The 17,500-nt window shown below is 42.4% G+C and overlaps 1 protein-coding gene across 2 annotated transcripts in view; it reads right to left on the bottom strand.

The window, feature by feature from the left end:
• The window catches only part of ank1a (ankyrin 1, erythrocytic a), a 52,957-nt gene that overhangs the window by 14,146 nt on the left and 21,311 nt on the right, over window positions 1-17,500 (bottom strand). Inside the window, exons 23-39 of one of the 2 annotated variants that reach the window (XM_080434113.1) lie at window positions 17,416-17,436; window positions 14,923-15,019; window positions 14,648-14,723; window positions 13,809-13,924; window positions 13,317-13,541; window positions 13,056-13,210; window positions 12,709-12,920; window positions 10,227-10,431; window positions 9,143-9,239; window positions 8,361-8,589; window positions 7,211-7,339; window positions 6,964-7,083; window positions 6,791-6,875; window positions 6,465-6,539; window positions 6,090-6,221; window positions 5,602-5,754; window positions 1-288 (exon numbers count right to left, since the gene is read on the bottom strand). The exon at window positions 1-288 is cut by the window's left edge and continues 358 nt beyond it. In XM_080434113.1, the coding sequence (XP_080290239.1) occupies window positions 1-288; window positions 5,602-5,754; window positions 6,090-6,221; window positions 6,465-6,539; window positions 6,791-6,875; window positions 6,964-7,083; window positions 7,211-7,339; window positions 8,361-8,589; window positions 9,143-9,239; window positions 10,227-10,431; window positions 12,709-12,920; window positions 13,056-13,210; window positions 13,317-13,541; window positions 13,809-13,924; window positions 14,648-14,723; window positions 14,923-15,019; window positions 17,416-17,436 (2,415 nt within the window). Of the gene's footprint in view, window positions 289-1,988; window positions 4,801-5,601; window positions 5,755-6,074; window positions 6,222-6,464; window positions 6,540-6,790; window positions 6,876-6,963; window positions 7,084-7,210; window positions 7,340-8,360; window positions 8,590-9,142; window positions 9,240-10,226; window positions 10,432-12,708; window positions 12,921-13,055; window positions 13,211-13,316; window positions 13,542-13,808; window positions 13,925-14,647; window positions 14,724-14,898; window positions 15,020-17,415; window positions 17,437-17,500 lie in introns of those variants that run through there. The other variant, XM_080434112.1, reaches the window with a different exon arrangement.

Genomic DNA, 17,500 nt, shown 5'->3' with positions numbered 1-17,500 from the left:
TGGCCGGTCGGCCTAGGCTCCCGTACGGCAGCCCCAGCAGGCCTTCTGAATCGTCAGCATTGCTGCACTCCAGTGAGGAGTCCTCCACAGCCACCAGGGAGGGGCTGTTACCTGAGGGCCACACCTGCACGTCAGCCATCTCCATGAGTGTGTCCTCCTCTGTGGTGGCAATGGGCGCACTGTCTAGGCTCGAGACTTCCTGCCAGTAGGGCTCAGCGCCCAGCGGGGAGGGCAGGCTGTACTGCATGGAGGCGGGCGAGAGCAGTTCTTCCGGCACCATTCCGTAACCTGGAGCGAGACAGAGAGTAGGCACACTGACACGGGCCCCCCGCCTCGCTCCCCACCTCACCCCCACAGCACCGGAACCCCATGGGTGAGGGGGGAAGTGCCCCTGCCGTGGAGCAGGGCAACGTAGGGGAGGGGGCAGAGGGGAGCCCAGGGGATTAATGGGGAAAATGGGGAAAGGGGGAATAAAAGGGGCGGGGGGACTTAGGGCAGGGGAGCAAGGGCAGCTTTTAGGGGGAAGGGGGGAGAGGGGTGTGTCAAGCCAGATCTGCCAGCACTGACAGTGAGTGCAGCAGCGGTAGCAGCAGCAGTCACAGCCAGGCTGACTGAGAGGCTGGAACAGAGGAGGCCCAGCAGTGGCTGATGCTGCTCTGCTGACTGCAGGTAGAGGACCAGGGGTTACTGCCTCTGCCCCCATCCTGGGGCCGGGACACACACCTGTCCAGCAGGGAAAACACTTCTTCACACGTACTCATGCCATACATACATCTTTCTCTCTCTCTCTCCGTCTCTCTTTTTTCTCTCTTTCTCACTCACTCACACACACGCATGCACGCATACAAGCATGTAGTAGATTTTCATATTGTAGTCAGGCTGGATAGCATGCATGCAGGCAAAGTCATTCTCTCTCCTGCGAGCATTATTTCATTCTCCTGTTATCTGTCACACAATTATAATTGCACAGTTTCACGGCACGCCCCTCACTCATCCATACACGGCACAGATAATGTCAACAATTTAAAAAAAAACTATTAGAGAAAAACTATTTACATATATTTTTGGTGTTCACTGGATACCAACTCACACACTTCTTTAAAAAAAAACACTATAACAACTTTTCATTTCAGTTTCTGTTGTAAATGTTATATTAGTGCCACCATTTTGGACAGTTTTATAAGAATATATATATATAACTTGATATAACTATCTAACAATGAGACTTCAAAAAGTTAAGTAACTTAGACTCAGGTCACTCCACAACCATCTGTAATGCATTCAGAGACATCTCACACAGAAAACAAGCCACGGGTGCAGTTTTTCCATGGTGTTGCAACTGTATGTTGTTTGTTGGTAGACGTCAGATGAAAACTGCACAGTAGAGTTCAATTAACTCTCCGTGACAGAAAATACTATTTTCAGAAACCTTCATTTGAATGGCTTAGTCATTTTGATTTTAAATTCTATTATCCATTCTCCACAAATCATCTAGTTTGCATCTATTTTGTATCCAAGTGATACTGAGCACACAAACTGGAAGTAAATAAGAAATGTGATAAATGGCAAGGACGCATTGTGATATGTCAGAGGGTTTACTAAGACATACACAGAACAGAGTATGAAGTCGGGATGTAGATAAAAGAGAGAGGTCTGCAGCTATGTGGCTATTGACTGACATGTGAGCATGTGTGCATGGCATGTGTTGTGTGTGTGTGTGTGTGTGTGTGTGTGTGTGTGTGTGTGTGTGTGTGTGTGTGTGTGTGTGTGTGTGTGTGTGTGTGTGTGTGTGTATGTGTATGTGTATGTGTATGTGTGTGTGTGTGTGTGTGTGTGTGTGTGTGTGTGTGTGTGTGTGTGTGTGTGTGTGTGTGTGTGCGAGAGCGAGTGCGTGTGCGTGTGTGTGTGAGAGAGAGAGAGAGAGAGAGAGAGAGAGAGAGAGAGAGAGAGAGAGAGAGAGAGAGAGAGAGAAAGAGTTGGGGTGACAACTTCATTCATTACTGTCAGTGAGTACTGCTGAGAGTGCAGAGGATATTAGTGTCACTGTCCCCAACTAACACCATAACTCCTGTTAAGGGTTTCTATACTAACTATTAATATTACCTATATTCATATAGTATCCTGTTTAGTCAGAAAATGTTAAAAACCACACTTGACTCCCAAAACACTAATATCATATACAGCATAATAAGAAGCAGTAAGAAGCAGCAAAGTACTTTTGTGTCTTAAAATGCAGTTTTCTAATAAAATGTGTTCAGCCTGGTTGTTACGATGTTCAGGGCCCTTGTTAGAATTGCTGGATGAGCTGCAAAGTGGTGAGTGCAAGATTATTGTAATGAGGCCGTCTGTCTGTCTGTCTGTCTGTCTGTCTGTCTGTCTGTCTGTCTGCCTGTCTGTCTGTCTGTGTGTGTAGGCTTAAACAGTGTATGACACTGTGCCAGCACATTTGTTTTTCGTTTCTAATGATAATGTAAGGAATTATTACAATATGTATTGTATGTGTATACAATTTTGGATTCATGTATGACTGATTTAAAATTCTATGTATTTGTGAATCGTCTCTCTTCCTGTGAGTAGAAAGAAAAGACAGTGAATGAAAGATAGAATGGTTGGAAAAGGTGGAGTCATGGAGTCAATGGTGGTGATTATACATAGATGTGATGACCTGACCCGTATGATACAAAGACAAACATAAACACAGGGAAGAAGTGCACCTGAAGCTCACATACAAATACAGTGAGGAGACACACATAGCCATCACACACACACACAAAAAACACACACACGCAGACACACAAAAATAATTAAATAACGGCACATGAACACAAACAAATATACAGAACCACAGGACAATCTCCAGATGTAAGAAAATGACAATTGAAACACACATAAACACACTCACATCAGCAGACACAGACTGACTGACTGAAGAAATCAAGACAACATCTCTAAACACATGTACAGTAAGGGGGAACTAAACCATGGGTGGATATACAACTCTATTCTGTTGGCTACATACCTCAAAGACACAAGATACTTAGAAATGCACGGTCAGATGGACATACATAGAATCAAAGATGTACAAAACAAGTCACAACATTCATACATGAACAGAGCAGTCACAAGTCACAGTTCTCAAAAAAAGGTTTTCCGATAACCTTTTTTTATTTTATTTTTTTACCCCCCATAGAGGACAGATATTTGAAGAGGACGGCGGTGACAGGCTGTAAGGTCATTCTAAGGCATGCATGCCATGCAAAAAAACAAACAAAAAAACGCTAGGTCATGCCTGAAATGCATCCAGACTATCTAGACGTCATCTTCCACAAGCCACTGTGCCTGCGCCTCTGTTTGTCTCCATGGCAAACATGGGGGAAGGCAGGAGATGAGGCTAGGTTTCATTCCACATGCAGACAGGCAAGAATGCAGGGGTAGAGGGGAATGGGAAAAGAGGAAGGATAGGACAGGAAGGGGTAGTCAGAAAGACAGGTGCAGAAAAGAGGGAACAGAGAAAAGAAGAAGAGGAAGAGGCAGAGTGAGAGATTAAAAAGGGAGATGGACACAGATAGAAAGAGTGAGAGAGCGAGGGACACCTCCCCCCTCCCAGGGGGTGCTGAATACACAGTGTGTGAGGGGAACTGGTCACAGAGCAGACAATTAAAAAGTGGAGTTTTCAGGAGTAAAAATAATAATAAGATAAAAGAATAAAAAATGCAACAACTGGTTGTAAAAAAAGAGGGCCATAGGTCAACATGAGGTCAGCATGAGGTCAGAGTTCGGAGAGGAGGATTGAGAAGGAGGAAGAGTAGGGCGGCTGGGCTGCAGATGACATGTCCAGAGAAACACACACAGAGAGAGAAGGATAGATATTCACAGGGACCGGTACGGGGCTCCCAACAGGACATCGTCAGCCCTGATGAGACTCAGACTACACCCCATGCAAACACAGGCAAACAGAGTTGAAATATCCCATTACAGAAGGCTAAATCTGTACGCTGTCCTGTTGCCTCTGTAACGATCTTATTCACTTATTACTTTCAAAACCGCAAACGTTTGTGAAGGAAAACCTGAACGCTTTGCTTATACCGACGACAGCGAACTAGACTTGAGGAAGAGAAGTGACTATTAAAGTCCCTGAAATAAACTGGTATGGAGCTGTAAAACGTATTCTTCTACTCTAGATGATACTTAAAACGTGTTGCAGTTGAAACTGTTCCTCAGATGATACAAATGTGCATCTGCCATTTGATTCATAAACTTGGATAGTAAATCATAAACCACTTTGTAATCATGGTGTGATTAGCTGCAATTGACCAAATTTCCACATAGGCCATTGTGCTCTTACGTCATACTTCGGAGGGTGGTGGGTGGGTGGGTGGGACATGTTGCTGTTACGAGTACGACATAAGAGCAGAGATGGCCACCGTGTGGATGTGGTCAACTCCCAGCCTTGATGGAGGTATTGTCCGGTAAATGTGCGACGAAAGTTGTGTCAAAGCAAAGACCTTTGTATAGACAACACAGATAAGACACGCAGACAGACAGCCAGACAGACGGACGGGTATCAGATTCACTGCAGCTGTGATCTGAATGTCTCCCTTTTGAACCTTTGTGCCTCATGGTCATGTCTCTATGCATCATTACATCACCAGGTATTGCTCCAGTTTGCACAGAGAGGACCTGGAACCTGTTGGAATGACCCGGGGCCACACTGGACACGAGAGCAGAGAAGAGAGGCCAGTGCTCTCCAGTGAGGGTCAGTCCAGTGATGAAGGAGCTCACACGGGTCCAGAGGTGAAACTGGAGTCAATCAGATGTATGTTATGCATGTGGTAAAGGAAACCATGAGGTAAAGGAGTAAAAGACTGAGGACTGACAACTGGTGTGGGCGCCAGTTAGGGTACACTTAACGCTAAAGGCAGATTCATATCATGTATGGCAATGTGTCATTTTACAGTCCATATAACATACTGAAATGTATTCCTGCTAAATGTTTACCATGTCAATTACCATATCAATTACTTTTCAAATAATTGATGAAAAACATATTCCTGTATTAAATATTTGATAAAAATGGTACATTACAATATGTTATGACGTATAAAAGATAAACTGAGTTTACTGGATGTTCAAAAAAAGGAGTAATTAAATCTGACTGATTCTTTGACAGTGTCAAATGTTACCTGTCTTACATCAGTAAGATCTTCCCCTCATTGAAAACTTTTCTAGGTTTTCTATTTATTACTTCACTGTTTTTGTCTCAAACAACCACCCAGTGAATAAACACATCATGGAAGTACAACAGAGGCAGTTGGAGTGTCCTGAGTCTCTCTCCAGGTTGAAGGGGTAAAAACCTGTAGAAGTCTGACATTTGTGGCAGTGTTTGTACAGAACTGTGTTTATGAAGAATACATAACAGGAGCAACAGGCAAAAAAAAAAGAGAGAGAGGATACAGAGCAAAACCATCCACGGTATGTTTCATGGGCATTTGGGGGAGGAAAGTTTTTACTGGAAGGGTGGGACTTTCGGTGAAGACAAAGAGTATGCAAAAAAGGGCTGCATTTTGGGAGGAATGCACTTACTAGCAATGGGGCACTTACCATTGGTGATGCTGGGGGACAGGTGGTCTCTGTCATTGTGTCTGCGTCTGCTAGGCTCACGCCCTTGTCTCGGACCCTGAGGAGGCTGGCCCTCCAACATGCTGACTATGTCCATACGGTCGATGCTCTTTAGAGCCACGTACAAGCTCTCCACTGTGATGAAGAAACATGGAGACAGATGGAAGACAGAAAGAAGAGAGAGATGGTGAGAGAGGAGATGGAAGAGAGAGAGAAGGGGGGAGGGGGAGTTGGAGGGAGGGGAGGCACGGCAAGACAGAGAAGCAGGGTCCAAAACCAGGGTGGGAAATGTACCACAACCGAGAAAAAAGTTTGGGTATCCCAGGATAAATAGCGATACCGTTAAGGGGATACAAAAAGGGCAACATGGACTTGTTAAAGTCATGAATCTGAGTATCAGGGAGGATATGGGAGGCCAAAGGGAGTTTAAATCTGAGATGTGTGAACAATCTCACATCTCTTATACTGACTCTTTGCCCTCTTTCCTTCACGTGTAGCCCAGAGGTTGAGCAGCGTAGAACTCTGCTCCAGCAGTGAGTTAGGATTCTCCACACGGATCTTGTTGATGTCATCAACGCTAAACTGAAGCTCTCGTGCCAACTCTGTTTAGACAGCGATATGGAAGTGTAAGGTATGGTAAGAGAGGGAAATATACAAAGAATTTGATATTTTGTATTATTCTGGAACACACACACACACACACACACGCACACACACACACACACACACACACACACACACACACACACACACACACACACACACACACACACACACTCACTCACTCACTCACTCACTCACTCACTCACTCACTCACTCACTCACTCACTCACTCACTCACTCACCAGCCCAGCTCAGTCCCAACTGTTCTGCAATCAAAGCCATCTTCAACTCTGTCCTTTCCATGGCACTCATTGAAGCTGCAGAAACCAGACCAAAACTGAGCTTCAACATGAGACAGTACAAACAAAGTAGTGATTTCATTGCATGGTGAGGCACATAGGAAGAGCTGCAGTGCTGCTATGGACAGACCGTGTATACTGTATAGTAAGGTTAGAAACGTGCAACTTTCAAGAAAAGAACAGGCATTTTACTTATTGTCATCTAGCTATAGATGACATCATAAGCAAATAAGCATGTGCAGGCATTTTCAGTTGGGAGAGTCTCATACCCATAGCAGGCTCATTCAGGGCACTGTATCTTTCCCTTAGGGCAAGCGGTGTCAGAGTTCGCCTCCTGTCTTCACCCCCTACAATCTGCCAAACACAAGCAAGCACTGAAATCTGTCTTCTCAGGGAACATGAGATGCACTATCATCATGTGTATGTTTGACTAGATCGGTACCTTGATACACGGAGGCATGGTAATGTTGAGGTTACAAAGCACATGTTGACTGTCTTCATACTTGGTGGACTTGCGCAGGAAAGACAGAAATCCAGTTGGATCCTTGCTGCTGTCTCTCACCTTTGACACAACAAACAGCAGAAGCATGCTAGAGACATACAGTACACACACACTCATCATGGGTGCTGGGCATTATTAAGCCTCAGACACAGAAGGAATTTCTTGCAAGGTCTAATATAAACAACACCTTGACAGAGACAGGGAGCCGGTTATCTTTGAAAGCCTGGAAGCAGAAGGAGCGAGGCTGCTGGGTGGCCTTCCTCACGGGCACAAGGTTCCCTGAACATTCCAGGTGAAGTGGCATACCCTCCATGACCTGTAGGGGGCGAAACTGGCATCAACCAATCTGGAGGACACAGCACAAAATGGCTCCGGCAGGAAGCAACAGTGTGAGAAACATTCAAGATTCAGAAAACGTAATAAATAATAACATTAGAATTAGAGGTCCTTATCACTGCTGTCCACAGCAATTATCTTCTTAGGTGTTGGTTTGAACAGGAAATTGTATAAAGATGAAAGTATATAGGAATTTTGACATTTTATAACCTATATTCTTCTGAGGAAATATGACTGGACACAGACACGGTCTGCTGGCCCTTGAGCAGCACTACAAGGGTCAAATGCCTTGCTGCAAGGGCACCTTGCAAAAGTTGATGAAGGGGAGAGTTTCTCTAGCAAAAGTCTCTCAGCTGTTCTAGGATTTCAACTTGCAGCCTTCCAATCACAACCACTTCTCTCTAATGTCTATCCTTCTGTCGCCCCTAATTTGTTCCTTTTCAGCAAGTGCAGCTGACAAAGCCTGAAAAAACATAATTGCTGCCTAATGATGTTTGCTGTACAGACATCAGGATTAGAATTGAGGATTGGTCTGTAAAACCCTTTCAGCGCAGCAGGATGCTTTCATCTTTATAAGTCCCAGCCCTAAGAATAATTTAGGGCTGGGCAATTTACCGAAAATATATTGAAACCGATATTTTTGAATATTATATTTAGTTTTCTCATATATCAACATTTTTTAATCGATTTTTCATAATCGACTCAATTGATTAATCTGATTAACCACTCTGTTTTATACTTCGTTGTACAATGGTGGCATAAAACAAAATAGAGAAAATAGCCAATCTACATACAACGCGTTGCCTCTCCACATGTTGTGAATTTGTAAATCGGTTATTTTTACTATTTTTTATAATCGTTTATTAATCATAATCGAGGCAACAGTTTGAAATAATTGGGATGTTGATTTGAAGTTATATATTGCCCATATATAAATATGGTTCTATGATGTGTTCACCTCACTATTATTCACTACACTGTATTTCTGCCTGCCTACTGACCTCTATGTCTCTGCTTCGAGCCACCTCTGTGAAGTTCTCATGTTGTTCCAGGGTTTTGTCCATCTTGTCATCGGTCATGCAATAGCAGCGCAGGCGGCCCTCGCGGATCTCATTCATCTTAGCAAACACCACAAACTTGGCCATGTAGGGTACGGCTGACAGCTCCCTGTAGAGCAGGTTAGCAAAAGAAACAGCCTCGGCTGTTCGCGGACAGTCCGCCAGCCAGAATCTGAGAGGGAATAACAATACGGGTTTTAACGATCACACATAATCCTCAATTTTTTGGGCGGTGAAACCGCCCCTATAAGTGAGGTTTGGATATTTGTACAATGTGCAGGAATGTGCATTGGCCAAAAATGTACAAAAATGTACAAAAATGTACCCCGCCTAACCCTGCACCGTGATTGGCCAATCACAGTCTATTCAGGACTGTGATTGGCCAGTGTCACATGACACATGTGCATAGCCCTATATAAGAAACCATAACTTGAAAAAAAAACATAAGTTTGTTTTTTTCAAGTTATGGTTTCTTCCATCATAAAGATTGTTTCAATAAATGTATTTCTTTTTTGTACATGATTGGTTGACTCCATTCAGTATTGTGATTAGCTAGCAAGACACCGCCCACTTCACACAGGGTGTGATTTTTAGTTTGTTTTTGAACATTTCCCAAACTAGCTATATCCTAACTGCTGTTTGGGAAATGTCAAACGCTTGGTAATAAACCTAGCTAAAATAAATATATAGATGTGTACAGGTGTACTGTAGGTCCTTTGACCTACCTTGCTGACACATTGGTTGTGAAACTGGCACAGTCATTGGCATACATGAGCTTTGTGGTTCCAGTGATGTCCTCCCATTGGGCTGGAGCTGTGCCACCTGTGGCGCAAGCATGGGGAACATATTGGTTAACCACCTAAGCCTGACACCGTTGTATGCCGAAAATAGTTGATCCACAAGCTCACAACGCATCGCCACGTGCGACGCGTTGTGAACTTGTAGATCTGCTATTTTCGCCGCACGACACTGGCGTACGACGAGTGTAAATCAAGCATATCGTTGCTGTCGGGCAGAAACTTCGTCATACTGCAGTGTCACACGAATGTACCAAAAATGGCCGATCTACAAGCTCACCACGTGTGAGCTTGTAGGTCGGCTATTTTAAGTGAAAGTGAAAGTGGTTAAGTGTGTCTGTAGGTTCTATAAGAAAAAGAGCTTGTGACTACTACTACGTTGGATCCAGTGAAACACAGATTCTTTTTTCCATTTCCTGAAAAGTAGCGTTTCTGTCCGACAGCGACGATAAAGGCCTGGGCTAATTTTGAGATTTTTTGCGTGACATGCCCAAAATAGGGACACTGGGTTCAATGTACAGCCTAATTTACATTGAGTTTTTCACATGGAAATCTGTTATTTTCGTGAGAGTCTGAGCTTTATTTATGGAGCATGCTTTTTATGCTGACATGTCCTGGAAAGACAATTATTTTAAAGATTTTTACCAAACTGACAACTTTCACGATAGTAAAACGATTCTTTTGATTCATAAATCTTCACTCTCAGGAAAGTAAAAGGGAATCTATGTCACGCGCGTGTGTTGCATAATAGTCGGAGGTGTTTCTTGTATGGATTCGGCTCCTTTTCATCGCTTGTGAACTTGAAAGACACTGTAGGACAGAAAATGATATCTACCGTGTATTTAACATTGTATATGCTCACAAACGCAACGCTAATACCTGAGTTGTTTGCACCTGCAAGACAATGGCGGATTTGTTCACGCCCCCCAAATACCTGTATGTGTGTCTCAAAGAATTACACTGTGAGTTAATCAAATCCCTGTTTTTACACACAGCCCCGGACGCACAGTACCTATGACGGAGCAAAGTAGACGTAGACTGGTTGTGTCCCCCTCCCCAGCGTCACGGGGGCTCTCCCTCCAGGATGGAGGTAGGGGGATGCAAAGGCCGATGGGCCGGTGAAACTTGCGTCGTCTGGGCTCAACCGTCACCACAGGGCTAAAGTTTGCCTGGTTACCCAGCAACTTGGCAACCAGCTCATCTGGAACTGGCTGAGCCTGAGGGCAGAAGAAAATTTGGGAAAGAGAGTGTGTGACATGGGCACCATCATGATGATGATTTTGATGATGATGATGATGATGATGTGGTGGTAGTGGTGGTGGTGGTGGTGGTGATGATGAAATAAAGGGCAGGAAGATTAAAGGTAGAAGAGAGACAGGCCAAGGGAATATGTTGACAGACAGAAAGTTTGGAATAGAAGTGATAACAGGAGATGATGGGATGTGTATGATGGTTCAACAGAAGAGTAAAAAAGATGAAGAAAGGACAACCAACTGGGAGGAAATACAATAAAGAGAGTTCCATAGTGAATAGAGTGTTTTCTACATTGATTGAGCTATACAATCTTATCTAAAAGACCATTTCAACACAAATTGCTTTTCTTTTTCTTGTTTATTGTAAATGTAACAAAAAGTGTTAACATTATAATTCTGCAAATATTCATACAAAATGAATATTAAAATAAAAAGGCATTGGTGTTTTGCACAAATCCCTGTTCAAAATGATGAGCAGAAAAAAATAAACATGTTAATGTAATTAAATTGTTTATGCACACCTAATGTAGAACATACATAAAATATAATGTAACAGGGCAGGGGGAAAGCCATGAGGGCAATAAAGATAATAACCATATCCATTTTTCTTTATTTACATTCAGTTTAACTGTCACTGCATTTAAGCATAGTACTGTATGTATGCATGCATATTAGTATATACATGGCTTATAAAGCTATAATAAAGCTAAAATGTCTACATTCAACTGAAAGACAGCTGTTGAAATAAAATATAAAACGGAAGGTCCATTTATATTTACCCTGTGCTCCCCATTTAAGTGCAGTTTATTTCAACATCTATAATTTGTTATGCCCTTATAATGTACCTTATTGTAAATGACCATATGTTTTGCATAATGACCTTGAAATTATGAGGTTGCACACTTTCATCAAAATGTTCACAAGATTTTGTTTTATATCTATAGATATGCTTAACTGTTTTATTTGTGATCCAAGAATATTTCTCGAGAAATGCTGAATAAGGTAATTATGGAAAAAGATAATGTAGCTACAGCTTGATTTGTTTGGTTAATCGTATTGCATTTACAGTCCAGCACAATTCCATGCATTCCTATAGGCCCACTACTGTAATGAATGTTTCATGGTGATTTAGGTGTTCACCATTCCAAGGACAGCTAACTACATAACCCTATTATAGAACAAAGGAATTCATCTGCTAATATATTAATTTACATACTGTATGATATTTTATATTGCAGTTAATCAAATATTAATATCACAATATCGTATTATTTTCTTTTACAAAATAGGCAATTAAGCTATGCCATCAATTAGACCATAAAATGAGAATAAGATAATGTAATAAAGAAATTGATTAATGTTTACCCAGCAGTCAAAAACATAACTTGTCAATTTATAGTATGCAACAAAAAGAAGCATTCACAATTTGATTCACTTGTAATTAGCTCAAACTAGAGAGTTTTACAGTGATATATGATTTGGTCATCATTATTCAATTAATAAACTTTAATTAAATGAATTGTCTGTTGTTCAATTCATCGTTTCACCCCAGTTGGATCCTTATGATTCTTATTGGTTTAGCCAGCTTACAAAATCGAGTTGTGGTATTTGCCCTGGTAAGTTACCTACTTCACTATTAAGTGCATTTACTGTATCAGTTTTGCTATGTGGGATGTGGACAATGGTCATTATCTCAACATTACTGCATGCAAATGAAGCCTTATAATTCCAAGGCCACATGTGTCCACCAGACATTATGTAGACCTAAAACCATTGAGCAACAGGAATATACCCAAACTAAATTATTATTATCCTGGGGGGGGAAAACATGCTGAAAAATATATTCACTGAAATAAATGTTATAACTGTGTGGTTTGTAAATTTCACTAAACCAGAAAAAAAAAATTGGAAAATAATGAATTAAAAACAGTAAAAACAGATCTTTGTAACACAATAACACGTGAGAATGGTGTAGGATGAACACAAACCACAAAAGATGACATGCATTATGTGAAATACAAAGCAAAAAGGTCCAGAAAGCAATTCTTAAAAATGCAAAAAAACGAAAACAAAATCCAAATACATCCTGTTGTGATAAGCTGCCCACAGCTCAACTAAAGCAGCTAAAGTACAACCAACATGCTCTTTCAGACAACTCAGGCATTAACGATTCTGTCTTCCTTCTCCTTCATCCTCCTCATCCTCCTCATCCTCCTCATCCTCCTCATCCTCCCATCTCACCTGCAGCCCCAGGCGGACGCGTTTGGTGACCGCTGTCTCAGGAAAAGAGGCCTGGACATTGGGCACCAGCTTGCTTGTCAGCGAGCCTCCCTCCGGTCCGATCAGGTCACTCTCCTGCTGGACGCGTGACACGACGGCGAAGTACAGGGGGAAATCGGTGGAGATGATGCGACGGATACGTTTCTTCCCAAGCTCCTCCTGACTCTCCAGTTCTGAAAGGAGAAGAGAAAGTTAAAAAATCACAAGTCAGATATAAGAGCCAAATGACCATTGTCTGAATGAGGTCAGTTGTAGTGTCAGTACATGTCAGACAAATGTGTCACAATACATTCTTCTCATTTCCTTACCCTCATCCATTCCATTGAGGATGGTTTCTAGCACATCGTCGCCATAGCGATTACGGTGTTCCTTCCAGACGTTGCCGTTCTCACTCCTCAGCACCACCAGCTCACGGTCTCCACGACCCAGAGCAGCGAAGTGCGGGATCTCAACGATGACCGGTCTGATGCGCGGACACACAGGTTGTGTATGAGTATGTGAAACATTTGTTTTCATTATGCCATTTTCACCTCAACAGAGGATTGGGGGAATTTAAACAATATTCTCACCCCAGGAACTGCATGCTGGCCGGTCCCAAGGAGATGATTCTGCTGGCCAGTCCTTCTCCTTCAACAAGTGGGGGTGGGGTGGTCAATTTCTGGGGCTTAACCAGGCGGCAGGTGATGCGGGTGGGGGCGGCACATGTTCGCGGAGGTATAATGACACGGAGCCCGTTGTGTCTGCTGCCTCTCATGGAGCCACCACGAGCATCCACCATGAAACTGACCAGGAACCTATTACAGGCCAAGGCTAATAATCAGCTGGCAGGTCATCACAAACACCAAAAATTACAAAAAAACATTCCCCCGAAAATAGCACATCTACAAGCTGACAACGTGTCACAGTGTGAAGCGCTGTGAGCTTCTAGATCTGCTAATATCAAATTTCTTGTGTGCAATTTTTCAATTATTTTTTTTAATATATAAACGGCATGCCAAAACTTAGGACGCTAGGTTGAATGTGGTTAAGAAATTGATGGGCTGCATATTTACGGCTCTGACCCTGTGTGTATGGGACTGGCCACCGGGCTGACATTATCCGATGTCTCTGTTGCTGGGCTGCTGGGAATCAAGGAGTCATCATCATATTCCTTTGGCAGAGGAAGTGGAGTGTGTTGCTAGGAGAGACGGAAAGAAAGACTTGTTGTTTATGGCAATGGCCAATGTAAAAACCTAAGCAACATTTTAGGCAAGTGTTTGGTGTTGCCCCAAAAGTGATATATTTAAAACAAAATCAAATGATACCTTTTGGTACCATATAAAAGTTTGGGTCAAATTTTGGTATTGAAGACAAAAGCCACTACATTTGGAACCTTCTTGTTGTTGAGGCAAACATTGTACTAATGTTGAAAATGATTGTAAAACACATTCACACAAGTTTAAGCATATTTTTTTTTAACTTATATCTACCAAAATGTATACAAATAATACATTGACACCACTTGATATGGATGCAAGGGCCTTATGGTAGAAAGAGCTTTATAACAAGATACAAATGTATTACAATTATGTACTGTTTTATTGCTTTTAATACTTTAATACTTTTTTCTTTTCCTAATAAAGTGTTAAAATATCCAGTTTTTCACTTTAGAAAAAACATCTAAAACTTTTCAAAGGCTTTCCGAAATAAAATACCCAAATTCCATAAATTCTAAAAAAGTTTAATAGTGAAAATAGCATATGTAAAAGCTCACATCGCGTTGCCATGTGATGCATTGTGACGCGTTATGAGCTTGTAGATCGTCAATTTTCACTATTTTCAAAACAGGGCTTATGTGGGGGAGACACCAAATGTATCTTTTGGTTCTCGAGTGCAAAAGTTTGGGAACCAGTGTTCATACCAGATCCATCTGCTCCTTCAATACAACGGTCTCTGGAGAGACACAGGGGATCCTGGGAATGGATGGGGAATAGTTGCTGTTGGGAAAAAAAATGAAACATTAAAAGAAGTGAAAAACAATAGACTGTCTTCATATTTCCACCCCCCTCAACCTAGTCTTCCTCATCCCATCTGACTATGGTGTCATTTCCGTCTGTCCGTCTAGTAGCTAGTATGTTAACTCTCCCCCTGCTCCCCACCCAGCCCCCTTACGCAGTGCCCATCCCTCTCTCGTACTCCATTGATTTCTTTGGGGAGAGGAAATCGTCATCATGGTCTTTCATGTCATCCGTCTTCATGTACCTGGCCCCTTCCGTCCCCAACAGCTCCTCTCCTTCAGAGAACATGCCAAAGTGAGCGAACAGACCGTGGTCAGGTTGGTGAAACAGCAAGAGGGAGAGAAGGAGAGAAAAAAACAGAACAACAAGCGGTGTTAATAAGCTGTTTGAACAGTTAAGACGACATGATAACCCAGGATTTAAGCCATAAGTTATGGCTGTTGGCGAGCTGAGCCATTAGTGACAATGCTACATACAGTGAGGTCAATGGCAAAACATCCAATATTGGCCACAGAGTAAACAGATGGACATTTAGACATGGAGAAGTGGAGAAGGCACTAGAGTGGACCACTGTATTCACTTGTAGTCTCTCAGCTCTTTTCTCTCTAAACATCACTGTACAGTGGGCTAAACATAAAGTCTGGAGTACTGTAATTAGACAAAAAGTCCAGTCAGGTGTACGTGAATAGCAGCGGTAGACTGTCGTTCATAAGTGTGCATCATGATCATAACAAATAAATACATTCAGTTTTCTAATGAATACAGGAAGTCTTGAATGCTCTGCTCTGAATACATATAGTGAAAGAGGACACACACACACACACACACACACACACACACACACACACACACACACACACACACGCACACACAAAACACCACCAAAATATCAGAAATTGACAAAACTAAACAAAACTAAACAACCTTACGGCCTCCTCTATTCTCTCTCTAGTCTCAAGAGTTTACTCTATTCGTCTTACTCCGCTTATTTGGCTGTGTTGCTATTTAAGTAAATAATAGTAATAATAGATAACTGAATATCCAGACTGTGGGTTATACCCTTTACTTACCCCCTCAAAAGAAACTAGGTAACTGTTGAGAATTTGTGAGCGTATCAGCGTGAGAAGTGTTAGCATAGCCTGTGTGCAGTTTTAAGTGGGTTCCTGTACTGTATGCCATCCAGAGTCATGCATGCAAAGCTATGTTTGACTCTGTGTGTGTGTCTGTGTGTGTGTGTGTGTGTGTGTGTGTGTGTGTGTGTGTGTGTGTGTGTGTGTGTGTGTGTGTGTGTGTGTGTGTGTGTGTGTGTGTGTGTGTGTGAGTAAGACGAATGTACCGTTATCGTTTCACCCCTCTGAATGTGAGATGTGTCTTTAAAACAGCAACTAGTCTACTTTCTAAGTTTAGCTCAACAGCGACAATCAGTCAGTTAGATTATCAGGGGCCTAAATATACCAAGGTGTGACATCATTGTCACAAGGGTGTGCATTTTAATAGTTTTGCTCATTGATAAGAAACAAACTTCCCCACAACATGCACGGACGCTCGCACACGCACTCGCGCGCGCGCACGCACGCACACACACACACACACACACACACACACACACACACACACACACACACACACACACACACACACACACACACACACACACACACACACACACACACACACACACACTAGAACAAATGAGACATGCACTCCTAAAGTGATGCAGAAGATGATCCACAACACAATGGATACACATACCTATTGCACACATCAAAACAATGACAACAAAACAACACTGCGACAGTGTGAACTGTGAGCTGATACGGAGCAGCTTTGGAGCATTTTCATTTTCGTTTTCGTTTTAAAAATGTCAGGGTTTTATTCATTTATACCTCGTCCCACGACCCTTTCAAAAGGGTTGTGAGATTAAAGGAGGAGTTCACCCCAAAAAATACTTATTTTCTATCAATTACACACCCCATGAAGCCTTGATTTCATGGATTTATTTTTGTTTATGTGGCATTCCTAAGACAATAATTTGATGACCGTGTGTATTTCCGGTAGGAGACACAAATAATCTACTTTGTGTCTCCTACCGGATACATTAGCCGGTAAGACGGGAATCAAATTATTAGCTTAGGAATGCGACAAAAACAAAAAAGAATCCATGGATTCAAGGCTTCATAGGGTGTGCAATTGATAGAAAATAAGTCATTTTTTGGGTGAACTCCTCCTTTAAGCATAAAGAGTCTCAAGAGTGGACCCATTACAAAACAGGTTTTCTCTTGGTGAAGATTGTGAAGGTCATTGTCACTGATGGGAAAACAGTACTGGGAACGACAGTCCTGTTGCCAGTCTCAGTAACTTGGAGGAAGAAATATACATCTAGAGCGTTAGTGAATGAGGATGTCATTGAGGGGACAGACGCAAGTGCTGTCGGTGCATGCCAATGAGAAACCAGAGCCACTTTGACAGTGAGCGCCACCAGAGAGACGGAGAGAGAGAGAGAGAGAGAGAGAGAGAGAGAGAGAGAGAGAGAGAGAGAGAGAGAGAGAGAGACAGACAGACAGACAGACAGAGGCAGATAAAGATGGAGAGGGAAAGCTTGAAATGGAGCCACACAAATCATTACGACCTATAAGCACCGCACAGAGAAGAGAGAAGGAGACCGTCATACCTATGGTTAGCTGTGCAATTCCTACAAAAAAGGGGAGTGAAAGGCAAAAAAGGACTCGTTTAGGAGGCTCTGCACACATAGATAG

This window comes from Gymnoscopelus braueri (assembly GCF_963280865.1).
Source record: "Gymnoscopelus braueri genome assembly, chromosome: 7".
In the NCBI taxonomy this organism is placed as follows: Eukaryota; Metazoa; Chordata; class Actinopteri; order Myctophiformes; family Myctophidae; genus Gymnoscopelus; species Gymnoscopelus braueri.
This window is presented reverse-complemented; position numbering and strand designations above follow the sequence as displayed.